The sequence below is a fragment of the Pseudochaenichthys georgianus genome, chromosome 1, assembly GCF_902827115.2.
Source record: "Pseudochaenichthys georgianus chromosome 1, fPseGeo1.2, whole genome shotgun sequence".
Lineage (NCBI taxonomy): Eukaryota > Metazoa > Chordata > Actinopteri > Perciformes > Channichthyidae > Pseudochaenichthys > Pseudochaenichthys georgianus.
Genome location: NC_047503.1, coordinates 49,461,324 through 49,485,961, shown reverse-complemented (window position 1 = coordinate 49,485,961; position 24,638 = coordinate 49,461,324). Strand labels below are relative to the sequence as shown.

The 24,638-nt window shown below is 42.5% G+C and overlaps 1 protein-coding gene across 1 annotated transcript; it reads left to right on the top strand.

The window, feature by feature from the left end:
• Positions 1-14,809: 14,809 nt before the first annotated feature.
• LOC117453380 (uncharacterized) lies at positions 14,810-17,759 on the top strand. The gene is made up of 12 exons (XM_071204192.1): positions 14,810-15,023; positions 15,105-15,261; positions 15,539-15,747; positions 15,828-15,945; positions 16,071-16,270; positions 16,339-16,453; positions 16,534-16,703; positions 16,776-16,873; positions 16,953-17,044; positions 17,246-17,435; positions 17,516-17,657; positions 17,742-17,759. Exons 1-12 carry the CDS (start codon positions 14,829-14,831, stop codon positions 17,757-17,759), a joined length of 1,704 nt encoding a protein of 567 aa, XP_071060293.1. The 5' UTR covers positions 14,810-14,828.
• Positions 17,760-24,638: the final 6,879 nt, after the last annotated feature.

The following is a 24,638-nucleotide window of genomic DNA, read 5'->3' as shown; positions in this document are numbered from 1 at the left end:
TGTGTGTGTGTGTGTGTGTGTGTGTGTGTGTGTGTGTGTGTGTGTGTGTGTGTGTGTGTGTGTGTGTCTGTGTGTTAATGTTTGATCAGCACTGCCTATTTTAAAAATTTATCCGAGTTTGGGAAGATTCCGCTTGAAGTTAAGCACAAAATGGCTTCCGTCTGTTTTAAGGCGAGAAATAAACAGTACAGTAACAGACTCTTGATTTGTGTTTGATCAAGACTGCTTATTTTACCAGTTAAAATACATTTTTTTCAGCCTTGGTTGAGAAAAAGGACACAATATGATGGCTGTATGTTCAGAAACTTTCAAAACCAGAAGCACATACATTTTGTGTCAGTTATTTATAATTTGTAACATTGTAAGCATGTTTTTAATAAGCAGAAAAGCTCTTATAACATGAATGGCATGGTGGTTTTAGTTAACGTTAGCTAACTTTGCTATTAGCTAACATTAAGATTAGCCTGCCAGGCGTTTTAGCTATATTGACCTTATAAACCAACACATTCTCACTCCCAACTCGGCCTACCAGGATAATTATGTGTTTTTGTTGAGTAGATAACAGTGTGTGGTTTAGAAAAGAATACAATATTAGAAGGAAAAAACGATGAAACAACACAGATTTCAGTTTTCTGAGCCCCTACTCTCCCCATAACTGACGGCAACAAAAGTCCTACATTATTCAATTAAAATAAAGAAGTAAAAACAATAAGTGTGGCTTGATATTGAGTTAGAAAAAGGTTGATAAACATTGTGAGAATGGATCTGCGGTGGTGGTGAAGTCGATAGGGTCTTGGCTTGGCAACTGGAAGGTCACTAGTTCAAGTCCGGCAAGACCAAGTGCTACCGAGGTGTCCCTGAGCAAGGCACCGTTCCCCACACTGCTACCCGGGCGCCGTTCAAAATGGCAGCCCACTGCTCCTGACATACTCTAGGGACTTGTGGGTACACTGGGTGGACATTAACTACCGGTCGCGGTCTGCCAAGTGTACAGAATAGTATGTACATATCATGGACTTTAATACATAGAGGGATGTCCATGAAATTGACATTGCAAATAAGTTTTAACGGTGATTTAAAACTGTTTATGCGACTCAGCAGTTTCTCTGTGTTCTCAGCTGATTCCTGACGGTGGAAATGAAGGTCTTGTTGCTGTGAAACTGAGCCGGCACATTATCTGAGATTATCCCTGAGGTCTCCAGTTATTCTGAGCTTTAACTTCTCTGGGGGTAATAATCAAAAGGGGTTATTTTACTATGTGCACTGGTATATATATATAATTTCTTCTTTAATATATTATATATATGTTCTATTATTATCACTGCTGGCAACCTCAGGACATATTCGAGTACTGCTCACATCAGATGACGGTATAGCCAAACATCGATGTATTATTCAATGATCCCAATCCACAGCAACATGGTCTAAAACTCTACGCTCATTTCATATATTTGTTTTTCCAAGAATAAAATGAAGCGCAGATCAAAAATGAAAACACGAAGAAGCACAAAACTTGAGACGTTGTGAGTTTTAAATAAGTGAATTATTATCAGACTGAAGTCATTCCCAATGGAGAGGTTGTTGCACGCTGTTGTACCTTTACTAGGGTGTTATTACTATGAGCCAAACATATATTACAGAAGTGTCTAATGAAGGGTTTAGTGGGGTTATTTTACTATGTGCACTGGTATATATATATATATATATAATATATAATTTCTTCTTTAATATACTGTCTGTTTTTAAATGTGCACAGCCTGAAAGCTACCTGAGTGTTAAAGAAGGGAAACAGGAAGTGAATGAGAACTGAAATGTGGATTACTACCCAGGAAGACAATCAGATCAGATGTAATTCCTCAGAGCATGCTGTTGTACCTTTTTATTGTGATTTTATTACTAATGGAAAAAAACAATGAATAAAGTGAGTGGGAAAAAAGAAACATGAGTCTCAGTCGTTCATTCATTGAGTGTGTGTGTGTGTGTGTGTGTGTGTGTGTGTGTGTGTGTGTGTGTGTGTGTGTGTGTGTGTGTGTGTGTGTGTGTGTGTGTGTGTGTGTGTGTGTGTGTGTGGTGTGTGTGGTGTGTGTGTGTGTGTGTGTGTGTGTGTGTGTGTGTGTGTTGATAGAGATTTGTATGGACAACTGGTCCGCATTCCAAATCTCTGTGCGTCGCTAACAAGCTGGTTATCATACAGGAAGGAATCCAGAGCATACAATTAACCGTTTAACAATAATCTATTAATGGTAATATAACAATGCAATACAATCAATACATTACCATACAAAACCATATCATATCATATGCATAATGTCAGGAGAGGCCTACTCCTGGCCCTTGTTCACAGGCCGGCACGACCTTCCGGTCCGAGCGGCGCGAGAAGAGAGAGGCAGAACAGAAGCTGAATAGCTTTCATACCAATGATACAGGAAGGGGTGGAGTTTAAGGACAACTGGTCGTCTTTTCCAGTCATCTCAAACAAACACCTCTGACATTCACTGTCTCCTATTTCTGCAGCCTCCACACATGCACACATCCCCCCACATTCCAGAGACCACAGTGGGGTCCTCCCCCACAAGTAATAAAACCCTGTTTACTCTAAACAGTTCTTGTTATAGCCATTTTAGTCCTCACATTTATGAAGGATAAACAGATAAATCAATATAAAACACAAACAGGTATTGTTTGAACAGTATTCACTTAACTGCTACTATTGATAATTACCAGAGGAACTCAAAGGACCTCTTTTAATATCTGGAAATTGCAACAAGACTTTCTGCCATTTCAAATGTAACACACTTCTTAAATATCAGATGCTGCAATCCCCCTTTTGCACTCTCCTAAAAGAGTGCAACTTACACAAGGCACTTGAAACATAACTATTGTCATTCCTCTCCAATATCATCAGAAACTGAGATCCAAAGTATTTGAAATCGTGAAGGAACAAACATCACTTCCCATGGCAGTGAAGGAACCATGAGGGGGCAGCTGAGTGCTAAGAAGCGTCTCCTGGTGGTGAATCATCAGCCCGCCTGCCCGCCCCCCCCCCAAAGGAATAGCCCACACAGCTGATAGGGAGGGGGAGATGCGGCTTTCCCTTCACGGGTGGAACTGATCAGAGAGAAGTAGACTCCTCTGCTGCCTCGACAAGTCCCCCAGCCCACTGCCAGCCGCTTCCAAGTCGTCTGCTGCCTGGATGTCCTCGAGGTCCTTCCCGGTCCGATGATGATGCCTCCCGACTGCTGGATGGATGTCCTCGATCCTCCTCCCCGGTCCGATGATGATGCCTCCTGGGACGACTGCTGGATGGATGTCCTCGAGGTCCTTCTCCTCCAGTCCGCTGATGACAGCATCCGAGTCGACCTCCATGACGAGCCAGATCCGTCCTGATGTCGTCTAGGGTCCTCGCAGGTGTTTTCCCGACCGCACACTGGCTCCAGTGGTACCAGTTGTCCCCCTTTCCTTGTAGGCGGACGGCATGGGATGTCCTCTGGGTCACTCGGTCGGGGCCGGAGAGCCTGGGGTTGACAGTCAGCCTCCTGCGTCTCGGGTCCCCCTTTTGGCATCCACAACCTGTGTGGAGAAATCTGATACAAATCCCTCAAGCCTACGCTCCGGGCTCTGGGGCCCTCGGCTGTTTGACCCACCAGTGCGTGGCCACTTGGAGCCTGTTGGTGGGGTGTCTTAAAACAACAGACGTCTGTGCACAGGTTTTCTAAATTAATTGTGCAGCTTCAGAATCTTAATACTTGGACTGTGCCAACTAAATAAGAACCCCAACATCTTTAGGTAAACTAAATAACATATTGCAATAGCTCTGAATTTCTGACAAGCATCTGTATTTATTTTTTAAAGAAATCCTTGAGATCCATTAAAAATCTAAATATGATTTGAACTGCTAATGTTTCTGGTAAAGAAACACACTAATGTTATGGATTCAAAAACACCAAAATCACAATACTAACAAAGTGAATGGCTTCCTGGTGATACTGTTTTTACCCGTCAGTGCTTAGATATTATCCCGCTGAAAAATGAATACAGAATTCCAACAAACTGTCATCAAATGTCTTTCTATTATGAACTTAGATGAAATGTATATCCCATAATGACCTAAAACATAAAGTCTATGGCTTTTACTCTTTACCAGGCTAGTTACATGATGTTGTCTGTTGAAACATTACTCACAGGTCAGCTTCTTCAGTATTCCATTCTGGACTTACATCTCTCACAGCAGCCCCTTGGCCACTGATTATTTATCTGTGTTACCTGCTATAACTCAATCAATATTAGAGACATGTCAACATTCATCAAACAGTATGTTATCCCCAGATATGGAGCAGGTCAATTCTAAAACTGTCAATCAATGGTCAGATTGAACAATGGACTTCGGAGCAAGCCGGTTCCTTTCAGTCCCTAAATGAAAAATGTACATTGTGAAGTTTACACTCCCCCTTTTTTACACATTATCTCATGTGTAAACAAAAATCCCTGTATGGAAGAAAACCTTCAGGTCATAATGGATTATAAGACAATACCAAACATTTTTCCCAAATGTACATCCATTATTTCCACAGTAAACACTTGAGAGTGTTTCTCTCCATCATTCAGTCCTAAAGAAACAGAATCCTCATGTTTTAGTGTGAGTTTCACATTCTGCAAACAGCCACCTCCTGTGGGAGTGAAATATCATCAAGCAGATTAGATACGGTTTCCCCTTTTGTGAATGTTAGGAAACCTCTCATTTCACACATTATTATCACACAAAAAATAATGTGTTAGTCCAAAACATGCTTGATTAGTCATCGTTTTAAATCATGCAGTTGCACTGATCAGGTGCAGACATACACTCACTCACACTCACACTGTCAGGTTGTAAAGTCAGGTTTGGTCAGGTACACCTCAGAGTCAGTCATTGACAGTGCCTTCCCAAGTTACCCTGTCTGGTGTTTAGCCAACAAATGTCACTTCCTTATTGCACTTACTACTATTACTGCAATTCATTTACACCTAATTAGTATTAAAATGACTAATAGATCTATTTCAGAAACTTGTGTACATCACTATTATCTTGTGTCAAAACATTACTAGGATCTGTAAAGGGTCTGCTAATTATTCCATAACTCATTCTAATCAATTTATCTTCAATTCTGGTGCACTTAAAGAACAATGTTACCTCTTTAACAGTGCGTGAACTCTGGGTGTCCGAACATGCAACAATTACTCCCTATTTCATCAAGGATTTAAAAACAGAAGTCATTTTGTATGTCCATCCGGACAAACTAGCCCTCCTATGGTAGTAACTATGCCACAATGGTGAAACCAGTACCTCAAATTGAAATACTATATTTTGTTTAGAACCAGCTTTCCCTTCAACATGACCTATATAAATAAATATTTATCTGATCTTATAGAGCTGTTACTAAAACTCTCCCTTTGAACTGATCAATACTGTAACAAATTAAAACACTACCAAATTCACACACGAAGAAAAAGTCCAGTGCATACTTCCTTCATGCCCCCCCCCCTTTCCTATCCGTGTGTTTTAGAATGATTTTCCACTTCACTGTAATACTTCTCCTCTTTTCCGCTATTTTTTATTTACCAATTGACTAATTTATGGTCAATACATCTTCTTATCTTCACTTATTTATCAAGTCAATTCAAGTTCTTTACAATACATTAGTAGATACCTTGTGAAGTATTCACAATAACTAATCCCCTCTAGGATATGAAATCCATTCATCTTTACGCAGATACTATTTCCTTATTTATCTTTTGTTCATGATAACCATGGTATAACAACCACACGTTTTACCCATAGCTAGTTTCTATAACAAGATTATTATGTGTGACATAATAATCAGATGTGTTGTTTGCTAACCAAGAATATTAAACTTTAATCTTTTCAGCATTCCAGACCATCGTTTAAACAATCAGCCTCCCCTCTCAAACACTAATGTTATTGTTGTACACCACCCTCTAGAAAACTCTTGCACAGTTATGCTGTCAAATCATCGCATAATTTCCTCAGAGTCTGAACCGTCTGAGACCAGCCTGTCTCAAGATCTTGTCACAATGTGAACAGTCAGTAATGCGTTGTCCTCTGCAGCTGTTTCCAATAGGATCAATGAAACTCTTGCACTGGGATGTCCTGAGGGGGAAGGCACCTCTGGATCAATGTGCTACAATCCGCAGACACACGTTGTCCTCTGCACAGCAGGAATCCCCCAAAACTGCTGTTCCTCTTCCCACCACTGTTGCCTTGGCAACGAGGTACACGCAAAATGTCAAACCCTCCTCAGATGCGTTCTTTGCACAGTTCTTCTGTTTCTGTAGTGAGCAACTCTTCACCAACACACTGATTCAGAGTACAACCCAAAGGTGGCGCACAACTTTCCAGTGCCGCTGTAATCACAATAAATCAGCAACTGGAGATAAACTCAATTTAAATCTCTCCCCCAAAGGGTTACAAAATAAAACGGCTGAGTGTCTATATGGTCAGGAATGCTGAAACATGTGAATGTTAAAACAAATCAATGGCAGTAGTCTACCCGGATTCTTTACTCCATTAAAAGTAGTAAAACCACCTTGTAAAATCTCTTTTGTCTAGTTGAAGTCCTGCTTACTTCATCTTTAAAATCTTCTTTAATTTGAAACCAAAAAAGGTCTTCCTTCCCCACCATGATCCTATCTCTACATCAAAATCCATAAAAACTGATGATTTATCTTTAGAAACCATGAGGAATGACAGTCCTCATAAAACACTATTCTTCCTTACTTCAGTTCTAAATCAAATGAGCCAAACAGGAAAACCCCTTTACCACTTGCTTATTCTATCTACTTGGTTAAATCTATTCATTTTCAAATTGTTTATCTAAGTTGTGTTACAAGCATGGTGAGGTTACAGAATACACAAATAACTGTATTCAATCCGCGCCGTATTTGAAAACTGTAATGAATTGAAATCAATATTTAAGGATGTAATATAAGTTAAATATATTGTTAAGCTAATTACTGTTTTATTGTGAAGGCATCTCTGGCGAACAGCGGCCTTTTGCTTTTATTGTGAAAGGCCGTTCCGGAAGAGTGAGTTCGTTATCTAATGTTTAACAAATTCTCATCTTTCTATGTGTAGTAAAATGATCAGTTAATGACGAATAGTTTGAAATTCACAATGCAATGTTTCTTATTTATTTAAATGTACAAGCCTTTTCTTTAGCTCCCTGTTTGATTCCACTTCAAATCAATCTCTTAATCTGTTCCCATTGCTTCCGGTAACTCCCTGGAATTTCAGAATTGTCTTAACCATTCTGACGTTCCATATTCACTTCGCTTTTATTTATCTGACTGGGCTATTGTCGTCGTTAACGTGCTTCCCCCCCTTTCAGCCACTAGATGGCAGCAGCAGAGCACAAATGAGCTTCACTCTTCTGAGCGATTGTCTGAGTTCCACAGACAATCGCTCACACAGGTTTTTTAGGTAAAAATCACACAGATTTATTCTCCGTACAGTTTGTCCAGCTTGATAATGTGATGTGTATTTCAACAGACAAGCAAGACTGTGAATGATGAACCCAGGTCTTAGCGAGCCCTTTATCACATGTTAGCTTTTCAAATTAAGTTTACAGACAAAGGGAAATGAGAGCCGGTCCCGTCACAATTTCGGTGAGGTTTGCATTCTCTTTCCCCTCGATTCAACATATACCAAACCGCTGGCACTTAGCTTTTAGCCTTAGTCTGATATTTAACCCCAGTTTTAAACGGCGACCCGATCTGAAATATCGAGTTTCCAGGTTTTGTCGTGCAGGAATATCACCTCGCAACCCACAAACTGCACCGTTTCCACGCCACTCAGGAATAAGTATAGCTGAAGTCCACGCCAAACCGCTCTATTTTACGTTACGCTGGACTTTCTGTCTACCTTGCGATCAACGTTCACGTGTTTTATATAACTTTCCTAACATAGTAAAATATGCATTGTATATTCCATTTAAACTTCAAAAACACTGTGAAACGCCTACAGACAATCCTAAAGTTTTACCTTATCTGTAGTTGCAGGGCCCTGCTGATTGTCTAAGATGTTTGAAAGCGTTTGTTCCCGACCCATTCCGGTCGTCTGGATTCTTCCACAGCTCTGTTTATCTGGCACGTCGGATCACCATTTGATAGAGATTTGTATGGACAACTGGTCCGCATTCCAAATCTCTGCGCGTCGCTAACAAGCTGGTTATCATACAGGAAGGAATCCAGAACATACAATTAACCGTTTAACAATAATCTATTTAATGGTAATATAACAATGCAATACAATCAATACATTACCATACAAAACCATATCATATCATATGCATAATGTCAGGAGCAGGCCTACTCCTGGCCCTTGTTCACAGGCCGGCACGACCTTCCGGTCCGAGCGGCGCGAGAAGAGAGAGGCAGAACAGAAAGCTGAATAGGCTTTCATACCAATGATACAGGAAGGGGTGGAGTTTAAGGACAACTGGTCGTCTTTTCCAGTCATCTCAAACAAACACCTCTGACATTCACTGTCTCCTATTTCTACAGCCTCCACACATGCACACATCCCCCCACATTCCAGAGACCACAGTGGGGTCCTCCCCCACAGAGTAATACAACCCTGTTTACTCTAAACAGTTCTTGTTTATAGCCATTTTAGTCCTCACCTTTATGTAAGGATAAAACAGAGAAATCAATATAAAACACAAACACAGGTATTGTTTGAACAGTATTCACTTAACTGCTACTATTGATAATTACCAGAGGAACTCAAAGGACCTCTTTTAATATCTGGAAATTGCAACAAGACTTTCTGCCATTTCAAATGTAACACACTTCTTAAATAGCAGATGCTGCAGTGTGTGTGTGTGTGTGTGTGTGTGTGTGTGTGTGTGTGTGTGTGTGTGTGTGTGTGTGTGTGTGTGTGTGTGTGTGTGTGTGTGTGTGTGTGTGTGTGTGTGTGTGTGTGTGTGTGTGTGTGTGTGTGTGTGTGTGTGTGTGTGTGTCTGTGTGTTAATGTTTGATCAGCACTGCCTATTTTAAAAATTTTATCCGAGTTTGGGAAGATTCCGCTTGAAGTTAAGCACAAAATGGCTTCCGTCTGTTTTAAGGCGAGAAATAAACAGTACAGTAACAGACTCTTGATTTGTGTTTGATCAAGACTGCTTATTTTACCAGTTAAAATACATTTTTTTCAGCCTTGGTTGAGAAAAAGGACACAATATGATGGCTGTATGTTCAGAAACTTTCAAAACCAGAAGCACATACATTTTGTGTCAGTTATTTATAATTTGTAACATTGTAAGCATGTTTTTAATAAGCAGAAAAGCTCTTATAACATGAATGGCATGGTGGTTTTAGTTAACGTTAGCTAACTTTGCTATTAGCTAACATTAAGATTAGCCTGCCAGGCGTTTTAGCTATATTGACCTTATAAACCAACACATTCTCACTCCCAACTCGGCCTACCAGGATAATTATGTGTTTTTGTTGAGTAGATAACAGTGTGTGGTTTAGAAAAGAATACAATATTAGAAGGAAAAAACGATGAAACAACACAGATTTCAGTTTTCTGAGCCCCTACTCTCCCCATAACTGACGGCAACAAAAGTCCTACATTATTCAATTAAAATAAAGAAGTAAAAACAATAAGTGTGGCTTGATATTGAGTTAGAAAAAGGTTGATAAACATTGTGAGAATGGATCTGCGGTGGTGGTGAAGTCGATAGGGTCTTGGCTTGGCAACTGGAAGGTCACTAGTTCAAGTCCCGGCAAGACCAAGTGCTACCGAGGTGTCCCTGAGCAAGGCACCGTTCCCCACACTGCTACCCGGGCGCCGTTCAAAATGGCAGCCCACTGCTCCTGACATACTCTAGGGACTTGTGGGTACACTGGGTGGACATTAACTACCGGTCGCGGTCTGCCAAGTGTACAGAATAGTATGTACATATCATGGACTTTAATACATAGAGGGATGTCCATGAAATTGACATTGCAAATAAGTGTTTAACGGTGATTTAAACTAGTTTATGCGGGGAAAAGGGTGCTCAAAATCGGATTAAACAGGCTATTTCACACTTACATTTAATCCTCCCATTAAAAGTGCATGAAATGTACAGGAATCGGTCCATTTCATCCACATTTGATGACGCGTCCAGGGTGGCTTTCTTACCCAGGAATTAGTGTCTGAAACATGGGTAAAATTGATGTGAATACAGGGTGCACATAGCTTTATTACCCAGGAATTAGTGTGTGAACGCTGGGTAAGTTTGCTGTGAATTTAGGGAGGATATGGCCATTTCATCCACACGTGACGACTCCCATTAAAAGTGCATGAAATGTACAGGAATCTGTCCATTTCATCCACATTTGACGACCCGTCCAGGGTGGCTTTCTTACCCAGGAATTAGTTTCTGAAAGCTGGGTAAGATTACTGTGAATACAGGGGTGCACATGGCCATTTCATCCAGGGAGATGTACAGGGCCCGGGCCCCCGAATTTAAGCACTCCCCCACGGATTAAACCCAGATGATCACACCCTCAAGAAACTCGTGCCCCTGGGAACCTTAAAGGGGGGTGTATTTTGCGGTGCTTTATCGTCCGCTCATCGGCATCCATATTCGGCCTTCTTCACAGCAGCAGCACCCACCCTCCGGTGGAGGATGTTCTCGTGCCCCTAGGAACCTTAAAGGGGGGTGTATTTTGCGGTGCTTTATCGTCCGCCCATCGGCATCCATATTCGGCCTTCATCACAGCAGCAGCACCCACCCTCCGGTGGAGGATGTTCTCGTGCCCCTGGCAACACTTAAAGGTGGTGTATTTTGTGGTGCTTTATCGTCCGCCCATCGGCATCCATATTCGGCCTTCTTCACAGCACCACCTGCCCTGCTGGAGGTTCACACTTTAACTGTTTCGACCCTCTTCTACCTTACACATCATCCCACACTTGAGCACTCCTCACTCGGACTAAACACCTCCATGCTACCACCAGAACATCGTGCCCCTGGGGATCTTAAAGGGAAAAAACCCATATTGGGCTTTAAAAACAGAGGACAAAGTAAGTAATTTTAACAAACTTTATTTACAGTAATAAATACGTAATAAATACAAAATAAATACATTCACACAGGATATACATTATTCACTCACCCAGCACAAGGGGACTGAGTACAACAAAACATTGCATATTTACAAGTTGATCACTGGCAACAGTGTCCGTATCGGGTGAAGTTGGTGCAGAGTATGGCACCCTCTCTTCACTCATGTCTGAGGGGCTGTGTTCGGCCAGTGACTGGTCCCTCTTCGCTCTCCAAGCGTTGACATTTTTGGAGAATTCTTCATCTGACGTCTCGGCATCGCTGGAGTCTTGGTAGGGAGCGGGGCTGTGCTCCTCTCCAGAGCCGTCACTGTCGATGTCAATACCCGCCAAAGTGTCTTCATTTCCCGCTGCTGCTGCTGCTGCTGCTGCTTGCAGTGACTCTGTGAAGAGCAGCCGTATGTCCGCAGCCTCCTTCAAAGAAGGATTCTTCGCGTAAAATGTGTCTGCAGTTGCAGTGTTGTGACACATGAAATCACTCACTCTTTGGCGGTTGCCTTTGTCCTGAAACCTCTTCGCATTATCGGCGTGGACTGTGCGGAGGTCGGTGAAGTTAATGGGACCTTGTAGCCCCACATCAGCCCATGCCAACCTCAGGGAGTAGGCAAGGTTCCTGGACGGGTTCCTCCCCGCTGTGTATAGGAAGTAGCGGCTCTGGGTGCAGGTCAGCGTACCCTTGATTTCCAGCCACCTCTTCATCCATCCAAATTCTTCTACGGTGAGGTACAGCTGCGCTTCCCCGAACGCGTTGGCCGTCTTGTGGTTGCTTACCTGTTATGACAGAGGTAGAGAGCGTCAATACAAGTATCAATCATGCATATAACTGCCAGAATAAATACATTTTTTAATAGCACTCACATGGATGAGGTAGCCGAAGGCAGTGCCAGTTGTATCCGCCTTTCGGACCTCGGCGTTGGTCATGTTGGAGTAGACCCCCGGACGGTGGCCATAAATACAGCTCCAATGGAGGGTCATGTATCCATAGAGGAGTATCCGGGTTGCGGTAGTCGGATTGCTGGCCATCACATCCAGGAGCTGAGGGATGCGAGTTTTGGTCGAAGTCAAACATGCCATGATGTCGTTATGGCTCGGCAGACCTTCCATCTTTTCCCGCTTCACTTGCATCTGGTGGATAAGAAATGTCTTCTTCAGGGACTTCAGGATGGCAACAACTTCCCGTTTGATTAAAATCATGTCATTTTGGCTGAGCCTGCTCCCCTTGCACGGTGTGTCGGCCATGTACTTGAGAAAGTGTGATATATTTTTGATATAGAAGTCGGAGGTCGTGACCTGAAGGCTTGATTTTATCAGGCTCCGGGACCACCCACGTATCCTCTTCAGATCCCTCAGAAAGAGCCAGTCAGACAGGCGATTGAAACCGTGAGCCATGAAACTTAGGAACGATTTCACTCTGCTTATTTTGGAGACTGTGTTTTCTTGGAACCTCACTGTTGGGTCGATGCCCACATAATTCTCCCGGTATCCTTGCAGATACTCCTCTGTGAAACATAAAACAGTACTTTAATGACAACACATGGTGTGTTACAGAAACTGCATTTGTGACATATTGAACACACTTACCCGTGATCCGTGGGAATGTGATGTTCCGCATTATATTTCCCCGGCCCCTGTCGCGCAACCAGGGGGAATGTATGGGAGGGGAGGTTGACGAGGCCTCGGTATACATGGATGCAGGTTCTGAGGAGCTGGATGAATGTGTGTGAGAGCCAGTGGGGGAATTGCTGCAGGCGGGAATGGGAGACTTTCTGCAGGAGGGACCTTTCGACTTGGACAGCCTCGTTGGTGTCGACTCTGTTCGGGGTCGTTTCTTTAGAAAGACCCGCTCTCGTTCCTCCCCATCGAACTTGTGCATGTCCCCGGCCCGCTGATCCATCCTTTGTCGCTTATGTTTTATCCTCTGCTGCAACTTGCAGTGCAGGGATTTCACCTCAGCAGCATATCTGTCCCGCTGAGCCCTCACTGTGTTTGCCTCCATCCTCCATTCCTTACAGTCCGGGTTATCACATGCAATCACCGGGGACAAGGGTGGAGGTTGTGACAGTACATCATCATCTTCCACCATGTCAACATCCCAAGAGGTAATCATTCCTACTGTGGGGTTTGTCATTCGGAGTTCATAAAGCTCCTTCTTTGCCACTGTCATTTTCAGTGTATTTAGAACCACATGTATTTCCTCCCGGGACAGCTCAACATGGTCTCTGTCCAAGTGGCGATCCAGCCTTGTGCCGCGGTACTCGCATCCTGCAATGGTGCAGGGATGGAGCCTAATGTTTGTCCGTCCGTTGGCCAACAACAGCAGAATTTTTCTTTCAACCAAGTTGCGCACACTATGGTGCCTCTGCAGGTGCTTGCTCAGGGCGCGGTAGGAACTATTACAGATCGGACAACGGACCGCCATCCGACCTGTATTCTTGAGCATTTCGGTACCGGGAAATGTCACCAGTAGAAAGTATAGAACCGGGGGCGAAAAAGAGGGAAGCGTGAAAAGACTCAAGAAAGGTGCACTCAGCATCTTTTTCAAAACATTGTTTTTTTTCATTTGCATCATCGTGCGAAAGGTGTCCCATTTAGGCACTCGTTAGGCGGGCAGAGATCCCTGTCATCTCTTGGTCTTATCATCCAGGCAAGGCGGGGGCCAAAACTGGATGAAATTGACCAAAAAGTAAAAAATAAATACAATAATTCATCCATGGAAAGATGCATGAAAGTCAAAAAAACTATCCGAAAATAGTGCATCAAATTGTGGGTAGAGTCCCCTGACAACTCCCCTCACGTTCTCCAGAGTCTGGTTCTCCCAAAGGATGTACATTACTACATTCATATTTCAGCTTTGCTAGAAAGGTCCCTTTGAAAATTACTCTCTCCATCCATCCCTTTTTCATACACATAAAAATAGCACTTCCCCCACACCCTCCACATTCAATCATCGCCTCACTCAAGAAGTCCTTCCATAAGTGATCTTCTTTATTTGTTAGGTATTTTATTACCTTCTTCCCTCTCAACGTGTTTACCTTCCTCGTTAAGTTAACTAATCTTAACCCTCCATCCCTATACTCATTCTCTAACACTTCTCTTGCTATTCTTACCCCTTTCCCCTCCCTCAAGAACTAATTCAATACACTATCTATTTCTTCTATACCTCTCCCTGGCACATCTAGGACATTCAATTAAATTATTTACAATAATGTACAGCTATCGTATAGAAAATTGGAATTGTATTTGATCTGAACATGAACCCTTTGATTAAAGATATCAGAATGAAGATGAACCTTAAAGTAAACACAAACCACAAACAAAATAACCTACACAAGGAACAGAAACAATGAAAATAAAACTATTGCTGCAAAAACATTCAGTTTGAACCTATGAAAGCAAGTAGAAATCCCACAGGGACATTTTGATATGGTTTTTGTTAAGCAGAGCATTGAGTATTCCTTCTTCTGCACTGACTCAACACTCTTCCAGTTGGAACATATTGTTATGGCCTCATAAATGAACATATATCATTGCATAATTGGACAGAGCAAAATCGACCCGGGTGAAACGATAAGCTCGGGTTTTACTGTCTGTAATAAATGTTGCGTGTCCCAAAGGTGAGTCCTGAGCAACATATTGCCTTCACAGTGAGCTTAATTGTTGCACAGTTAACCTCAACAGCTCCATTTTGTCATCAACAGGTGGCGTCCTCTTCACCGAGGATATGATCTCTTGGCACGTACCTCGCCGTGTGACTCCTCTGTTGGACGGCAGAATTACAGTCTCAGAAATGCACATGGGAATCAACGGGCAGAGGCTTGATAGATCCCAGATGGCCGCACGGGGGTACACACTGAGCACCACAGACTTCCACATCGTCTTCGAGATCCCAGTGGGCTCGCCTGATGGTTACTACAAGGTTGGGGAAATCTCTAGATTAGAAATGCAAGAGTCACTAGTGCATTTGCATGTTTTATTGAAATATCATGAATTATTGCAGAGCCATGCCCCAGATTACCAGTACCACATCACCTACTTTGTGGAGCCCATGCTCGAGGTACTGTGGAGGGAAGATGACACCCAAGATGATACCAGATACAAGGTTTTGTTCCCCATCATGACCCCTCTGATGCCTCAATCTCCCCAAATCCAGGATGGTAAGTCACATTTTCTAGTAGGTATGAAAAAAATTACATTTGAACTCGCGCTTGCTCGGATATATCCTAAAGACTTCTAAACCCATTAAATAAAGTCTTCAGTTTTTGCAAAATGGTGTGTTTGGATGGGATTTGAAGCCAAGTACAAAATCTACTTTTGCTTACAAAGGGCACTTTTTTTGTTTTTTTAAATGGCACTCAATCAACTACTCACTGTTTCTCTATCGATGTTGAGGCTGGTTTAGAAGTTGTAAACCTGCCACTTTCTGTTCCTCAGACACTGTCCCAGAGACTCGGGTGTTCAGCGTTCTCTTGGGAACCTTCCTCCATGACGTTGAGCTGAGGAACATCACCTTCTCCACCGGGGTCCTCACTGTTGAGGAGAGCAATGCCAAAGGCTTCACAGTCCAGGAACACAGCTTGGCTAATGGCTCCAAGAGCTTCTCTCTTCAAGTGTCCTTTGATGCCGATGTTGTCTTAAAACATGTATGACATTATAGATTCAAAATATCACATTGTACCAGCATATTTTCAGTGTTGCTGAGCTTTTATTTCATTTGTTGCAGAATCCTGAGCGCTTGGTTACATCCTACTTCCTCCCTCTGATCTTTGGGTTGGTCGTCCTGCCTGAAGAAACTCCTTTTGGTCTCCCGGTCGACCTGCAGGCCTCTCTGCAGGATATTGGTGAGATCATATTGAATTTGCTTTTGACAATATCTTCATGCAAATTGTGTTTTCTAAAATTAAATATAACGTATTGGAGTAAAAGCTACACAATCAAATGGATAATGCCTCTTTTGCTGCTCTAGTGCTACCCATCATGGCTGGCACCTGTGACCAGAACCAGTTTCACATCAGCGTGAAGTTCGGGAGTCACGGCTCTAATTTCAAGGCTATTGTTGGACCTCGAGAGCTGACGGCTGAGATGGCTGAAGACTACAATTTCTATGAGAACGGCACACACCTCAGCCTCATTCTGCCATACACTGCCAAGGACGCTGTTTTCGAGGTATGTCAAAACTACAAAATCCCACCATAGATCTTCTGCATTGGCTAACTTTACTTTCTTTTCCACAGCTGCTCACTGCAGAATCAGTCAAATCCAGAATTGACCTGCTTCTGTTGGATCGTGCAAACGACTGGGTGCTTGCTGATCTCTATCTGGCGTGCTACTTCCCCTTGAAAGCAACAGGTAAGATGGAACATGTAAGTATATTTGCTGCTTTAATTGATGGATGTGTGTTGCTTTACACTGCCTGCTTCTTCCTCCAGAGTGCCACCCCAATGGCACAATGACCGCTGTGGCTGTGAAGGTCGAATCGACTCGTAATCTGAAGCCAAATCAGCTGACGCTAAAGGACCAGTCCTGCACACCACAGTTCAGCGACGATCGCTTTGCATATTTCTCCTTCAGTGTGGATACCTGTGGAACCACCAGAACGGTGAATGTGAATCACATTTAAATATCAAAAGGGTTTTTTGTCAAATGTTAATGCGTGTTTGTTGTTAAATAGTTCTTTGACAACTACATGATGTATGAAAATGAGATCCGCCTGTCTTACAACAACGCCAAAGGAGCAGCCAACACATCACCAGTTGATCCTGATTACAGGTAAAATATTTGATTCTGTATAATTGGAGATTAACACCTTCAATGTATGCATTTATATATTATTTTTTTCCCCCAATAGGCAAACCATTTCCTGCTTCTATGTGGTCAATGAGACTCGGACTGTTGCCTTCAGCGCTAAACCAAGAACCTATGAGCCCGCTGCAGAGATCGGCAGCTGATGGTGCAGATGAGGCTTTCCCAAGGCATGGTGGAATGTTACAACATCTTGTTCATGCATACAAAACACTGTTTGCAGGTCTCCTTTGAAAAAGAGCCCTATGATCTCAAGGGACCGATCTGATTAAATAAAGGTTTGAAATGAAACTGTAAATGTCCAGGCCTCCTGTCTCTAACGGGACTCTTCTCCTGCAGATCCATCCTACGAGCTCTTCTACCAAGCAGAGGATTATCCATTGGTGAAATATCTGCAGCAGCCTCTGTATTTTGAGGTGGAGCTGATGCATTCTACCAACCCGCACATGGAACTCATTGCTGAGAACTGTTGGGCAACCCTTTATGAAGATAGGACATCTCTGCCAAGCTGGGACATCATTGTGGACAGGTAATGTTGTGCAAAACTAACTACTCTCATTTCATTTGTTTAACTGCTGCTTTATTTTAACTTTGGAATTCCTTCACTAGCTGTGAGAATCGCAATGACAGCTATGCAACCATTTTCCATCCCGTTGTGAGTGACTCCAGAGTATTAGTCCCGTCCCACATCAAGCGCTTCTCTGTAAAGATGTTCACTTTCACTAAAGATGACGAGGTTCTGAAAGACCAGGTAAGACTTGTAAATCCAAATCTGGAGTCTTTTGGCCACTGCTGCATGTAGCCACGTGTAATAAATCATCCCGTCTGTCCACAGATAAAAAAGGGTAAGTGACCGCGTCTGAACAAATGTCGTCGTTCTGGATGTGCAGTTGGTAATCTTTACTTGTTTTGCAGAGCGAAGAAGCACCGACTCAACACGCCAAAGGCAGATCTCCTCTGGGGCAATTATTCTGTCTAACCTTTGAATATTTTCTACAAGTGTTTAAGTTTTGTCATTTGCACCTTATGTAATTTTGTTCATTGTTTTCTTTGGGACCAGGAGAACAGTTTTATCAATGAATGTACTGTACTGCCTTTTATATTGATGGATGACAATAACCACTCGTGTTTTTAAAAAAAAATAAACTAATTAATAAAAAAAAAATAGCCACATTTATTTATGTAGTCGCTTTTATCAATGTGTTGCACCTTCTGTGGTCAATTGTAAGTGACATATTAATAAAAGCAGGTTCTGTGTCAACCAGTACCCTCATAACTCCAAGAAAATGCAGAGAAGCATCAACGTATGTAGAAATGATATCTGATATAATCAAGTCAAAATGATAAGTTGATTTAGGCGCTAAATGAAAGACGTTCTGAAGTTGTTATTGCCCAGCCTACTTGAGACGCACTAAAACATGATTGGGCATTTTTTTTTTGTGTGTGTTGTCACTTCAGCCTTTAGGAAACGCAACAAACCTTAACTGATTTAAATGTGGAAACTGGGCTTATTCATCAGAATTTCGTATGACTTGACTTGCTTGACCTGAGCAATGACTTGGCTTGACTCTCATTACAGTGACTTGGGACTTGCTTGATACTTGTAGTTCAAGACTTGAGACTTGCACATGGAGGACTTACTCCCACCTCTGATGTATAAAATTACATTTTTCTTGAACATATTTCCATCAATTAAGCATTGATATATGAACTACAACATGATAACAATGAAATGTAATCACTTACGACATTGATTGATCAGTCTTTTCATGCAGATGCAAATGGGTCTTAACAGTGCCTAAACATGTGGCTTCCTTGAGATTCTACCATTTTCTGACGGCATGACAGGTGATGCAAGATTGACAGGAAGTGGTACATTCAAATAACTTTATGAACAGTGTCAAACAAACGTTAGAAGTTACCTGAAAGGTGCTGTAAGCTGTATTTTACCCCAATTTAGAGACAATGGACGTCCACTCTCGGGAGACGTCCGACAGTGGTGCGGTTACCCAAAGTGGCAGACCTAATTTTACAAGGCATGGACGTCCACTCTCGGGAGAGAGACCTCCGGCATGTGTCCCTGAAATGGGGACTCAGGTTATTTCAGACATCCAGGACAGAGACAGGGGAAATCACCTCTCTGTAGCCCCTCCAAGACCCCCAAAGGACGGACTACAGACCTCCAGCATGTGTCCCTGAAATGGTATCCGAAAATAGTGCATCATAAGTAGTAGGGGTAGAGTCCCCTGACAACTCCCCTCATATTCCTCCAGAGTCAGAAAAAGTGTAAGTTAACTTTTTGGAGAACAATGAAAACGGGCCAAAATATCTGAAAATAGTGCATCATAATGCGGGTAGAGTCCCCTGACAACTCCCCTCACATTCCTCCAGAGTCAGAAAAAGTGTAAGTTAACTTTCTGGAGAACCATGAAAACGGGCCAAAATATCCGAAAATAGTGCATCATAATGTGGGTAGAGTCCCCTGACAACTCCCCTCACGTTCCTCCAGAGTCTGGTTCTCACACTGGTGCTGGCTGTTCCCCTCTAGTTTGTGCTCACAAAAGCATTTCACTCTGGGCCCAGCAGGTACAAAAATAAAGAGGGGCTTCAAAATCCTGCAGATCAGGTGTTGGTGCTGCCGGATTTGGAACCCCCCGTATATCTTTCTCCAGGATAGTCACAATGTCACCAAAATCACACTGGTGTTGGCTGTTTCCCTCTAGTTTATGTGATTTTGGTGACATTGTGACTATCCTGGCCAAAATGACAGGGGGCGCTTCAAAATCCGACAGCTCTAACAACTGCACTGCCGAATTTGGAAGCCCCTCTTTAGTTGTTGACCTGCTGGGCCCAGAGTGAAATGCTTTTGTGAGCATAAACTAGAGGGGAACAGCCAGCACCAGTGTGATTTTGGTGAGTCTGTGACTATCCTGGACAAAGATAAAGGGGGGGTTCCAAATCCGGCAGCTCCAACACCTGCTCTGAACATGTTATGTAGAGAACAGTGCAGATCTTCCCTATTGACACCAGGATTAACCTAGTCTAAAATAAGGAACATTAATAGTGTGATAGAAAATGAAATGTAATGTAATAGAGGCACAGCTACAAGATCAATAATACACTTTATTTTAGGGCACCTTTCAAAGCATTCAATGTCACCTTAAAATACAATTGAAAAAAAATAGGAGTGGCATTACAATACAAACATGTGTTGAGTAGGGATATATAAAAATGATATTCAAAGGAGCAATTCAAGTGAGTGAAGCCAGTTTGAACACATTATTGTTTAGGCTTGATTGAAAATAACACAGTGTCTGACATGATCATGTGATATATCATTGCTTACTATTCGTGGTTATCAGACACTTAAACAACAGAGAAGGTTTTAAGAAATAGGACTATTGACAAATCACATATTATCCTGTCATTGTCTGTTCTGTAGGAAGGAGGAATATAACAGAGTGGGACTATACACTCAAAAACGTAAGTTTATTCCAATACGAAGATTGTGACAGATCTGAAAAACGTGTCCTTAAAACGAGCCTCCTCACAATTGTATGCACATTATTTATTCAGCCGTTTGCTGTTTAATCTGATATATCATTCAAAAGAGAGAAAAAAGCTTTGAAAAGGGTGAAAATACGGCGAACGCTCAACACAGGCGATTACGTCACCTCTGCGCGTCCCCGCGAACAGGGCTTCAATCCACGGCAAGGCTTCAACCTACGGCATAACACCGGCTCTCGCCCGCGAACGAGCCGTTTTTTGTTCTGTTTTGGCGGAGGGATCTAGATCGGCATGAAGGCACATTATGCAATGTGCAATGTGGACATTATCCCGCTTAATACACATGGCCACATTCTCAACAAAGTAACGACATGACTCCCAATAATAATTGAAATGCTTTTATGGATTTAGAAAAACATTTTATTGATTTAAAAAATAGTTGTATGTATTGATTTAAATCAATCTAAGAAAAGTAGTCCGTTGTTACTGTTTGAACTAACGTAACAACGGCAGGAACTGCTTCTATAGTGTTTTTGAGGAGCTTTTTGATTACAGATTTGAAAACATCGTTGCTTGCTTTAAAAGTAGCACAATTCATTATGTCAAACCTTGGACGTCCATCTTGTTCCTAAAATTGGTCGGATGAGAAATATATGTATGTGATGACAAATATATGTATGTATGTATGTATGTATGTATATATGTATGTATGTATGTATGTATGTATGTATGTATGTATGTATTGATAGATATATATAGATATAGATAGATTAACAATGTCGCTGTCTTCCAGAGGATACAACCCAAGCCCCCAGGAAGTGCGCCGGAGTCTGATGAGAATATTCGTGCTGGTCAAACGGCGGTAATACACTTCCTTTTGGTTGCTGGGCCCGGAAACACTTTTTCCCATTGACTTACATGGGGAAAGAGTGGTCTGTAACTCGTTGAAAAAATGTGGTTGGCGCTCCGAAACTTTGAGTGTGTGTTGTTGCACTTGTGTGGAACCCGCTTGCAACATTTGGGGACACAGGGAGCCTCTAAATATGGACCAGATCAGGAATATGAAATATGGGAACCCTAAGCCACCCAGAACTTTTTTTCAATCAAATGCCATCATGCATTACTGCCATTTACGTCTGACTGCCCTAGCTCCGCCCCTGAGGTCTTAGAGACTCAGGGAGGGTACCATTGGATGCGGAATAATTAAAGGTGGGGAATAGCCATGTAAGGGGATTTGTCAGGGGACTCTACCCGCATATGAGGCACTATTTTCGGATACATTTTTTCCATTTTCACCCCTTTTCTCTGGTTCTCCAAAAAAAAGTACTTAAACTTTATTATATTATATATGACTTATTTTTTAAATATGGTGGGGATAGTGGCATTATTAGTGACTTATAAATAATATTTAATATTAAACTCCACTGCATATATGTTACATATATAAGAACCAAGTGTATCAGAGCTAGACACCTATAATATACAGAATAAAACACAGTAAAACACACAGCTGTATAGATATTATAATATATTATACTATATATATATTGTGGTGCACTTTTTCTGTCTGTCTGTGACTCTCTCTCTCTCTCTCTCTCTCTCTCTCTACCAATATTCAATTGGTGGACCCAATGAAATGTCCAGTGGCTGTATAAGCGGATGGGATATTTGTCCACAAAGTGAGTCTTCTGCTTACCCAAGTCGCCCAATCTGTCCCAAAGTCGACAGGGTGGTCTGTCTTCAGGAGAAGGGCTGCATAGTGGTCTTAGTGGGGAATTTCGGGGGTCTCTGTGACAATGGCCTCGAACGGACTTGCAAACCGATCCCCCCTCGTACAGGACCCCTCCCCTGGGCGTCCCCCTGTGTATTCAGAGTGGACAGGGCGAGGCCTAATTCCCTTACCCCTCCCCCCTGACCTGAGAGAAGGTCAGAGGATCTCCAGATTCAAGTGGTTTATTTGTGGACATGTGTACTCCGAGGCCATTGGGTCCCCTTTTGATTTTTGTGTTTTATTTTCGCAAAAACACTCATATATCACACTTTGACCTTTCCGACCTTTCAGACCTTTTTGGGTGGCAACCAATTAAGGCTTTCACCAAGATACAGTTGTTCCAAAATCACAACACGCAACCTCCGAGACGTCATACACGGGTTGCAGGTGTTTCTGGGTCGCTACCATGCTCCTGGAAGAAGTTAGCTTTGTAAGTAAGTAAGTAAATGCATCTGTGATGCATCACAGACACAAATGCATCACAGACTAGCTAAATATGACTTATGTTAAAAGACATCACATGGTCTTGTGGCGCACCGTGATAACTGCCGCCCTTTGGTGCGGAAGGTCGCGGGCATTCTTGCATCGAACACTGATTTATTTTAGCCATTTCTTATTTATGAGGATGTTTTATGTGACAAAAACACTTTTAGTGTGTATTTGAATATCCAGAAAAAGGCTCCATTTTTCTAATATTATTTTTGAACATTAAACATCTAAATTCTTATAGTCATAACGATATAATCAAAAATATATAATTTACAATTAACTTGGCATTTTAACTTTCAAAACTCCCCATCAAGAGCCTGGCCTATTTTCTATATATTTAGGGTTAGCAATACCAAATAAAATGTGTTAGAAAAATACAAAGGACAAAGTATTACATTTAAAACATATTTATTAACATTTAAATAACACTCTAATAATTAAACATGGACCACATTAATTTAACATCCAAATATAAAAACACACGGGAACACCTTTTAACTTTTAAATAACACTAATAATTGAACAACATAGAACACATTACCATACGAATATACAAATATAAAAACATGGGAACACCTTTTATCTAACACTAATAATTGAACAACATAGAACACATTACCATACGAATATACAAATATAAAAACACTTCAATAATTTGTGGGTCTCAGTCTTCTCTTTATCGGTGTGAGAACCACAGAACAGGGTGAGACTTGGCTGACTCCACTCCCTTCTCCCTCTCTGCTTCCTCCTCCCTCTCTGACTCCTTATCCTCCTCCCTCTCTGACTCCTTATCCTCCTCTCCCTCTGCTTCCTCTCCCTCTGCTTCCTCCCCATCTGCTTCCTCTCCCTCCGCTTTCACCTCCTCCCCCTCCTTATCCTCCTCTCCCTCTGCTTCCTCTCCCTCCACTTCCACCTTCTCCCCCTCCTTATCCTCCTCTCTCCTTCTTTCTTTCCTCCTCTTTAACTCCGCCCGGAACTCCTCGTCTTGGCTGGAGGACGAGCCTGACGAGCTGTCCTGGTACAGCACAACAGTGTCGTCCTCCTCACTGGTGGTCTTCTCCTCGCTGCTGCCAACTCCACCTCCAGTTTGTGATGGGGGACACTCCAAGGCCTTGGCCATGATGGTCCTGATGTCCGCTGCCTCCGTGGCGTCAGGCATGGTTACGTAGAAGCGGTCAGCCGTAGAGGTGTTGTGGCACATGAAGTCTGTCACCTTCTTACGGCTGGCCGCATCCTGTGTTTTTTTGGCCTGGAAAACATTAAGAAAATGGCAGTGGATTTAGTCAGTTTTTATTTTACAATGCAAGTCTCTGCAAAACACAATATTCTTTAGTAAACTTACATAGTCTGAGAGGGCTGTCCGGATCACCGTGTAGCATATGGGGCCTTCCATCCCCGCATCCCTCCAGGCCATCCCCAGGTAGGCTCCCAGGTTTTTGCAGGGCCCTTCTCCCTCTGTGCAGAGAAAGAAGTGGTTATTTCTCTTCTTTCCCTTCTTTCCCTTCAGCCCCTTCTTTACCTCCAGCCACCTCTCCATCCAAGAAAATTCTCCAGCCTCAAGATACAACTGGGCCTCCCCAAAGGACCCAGCAGTTTTGTGGTTCTTGATCTATTAGGACAGAGGGAGAGGAGGGAGAGATAGAGAGTGCAGGAATTATTGCATCATCTTTTTAAAAGTGTCAATCCGGCACAACATGTTGCACATTTCTCGTCCACATATCCTCTTTAAATCAGCACAGCTCTCCACTTTAAAGTATGTAGTATTTTTCTTATTTTATTACATTTGACTGTTCTCAGTTTCTCACAGAGTTAAGTTAGAAAAAAAATAATAATAGCGCTTACATGTATGAGGTGGCCCTGCTGCTCGTCCCCCTGGTGCCTCCCTTCAATGACCTCTTGGTCGGTGAGGTTGGCATAGACGCCGGGGCGGTGGCCATGGAAGCAGCTCCAGTGGAGGGTGATATA

What these genes read in the sequence shown, in the direction of transcription:
- LOC117453380 (XM_071204192.1), top strand. Translation starts at nt 14,829, where the DNA reads ATGATCTCTTGGCACGTACCTCGCCGTGTGACTCCTCTGTTGGACGGC. An exon ending in CGCCTGATGGTTACTACAAG is followed by an intron (nt 15,024 to 15,104) that starts GTTGGGGAAATC and finishes GAATTATTGCAG; the next exon opens with AGCCATGCCCCAGATTACCA. An exon ending in GGCCTCTCTGCAGGATATTG is followed by an intron (nt 15,946 to 16,070) that starts GTGAGATCATAT and finishes TTGCTGCTCTAG; the next exon opens with TGCTACCCATCATGGCTGGC.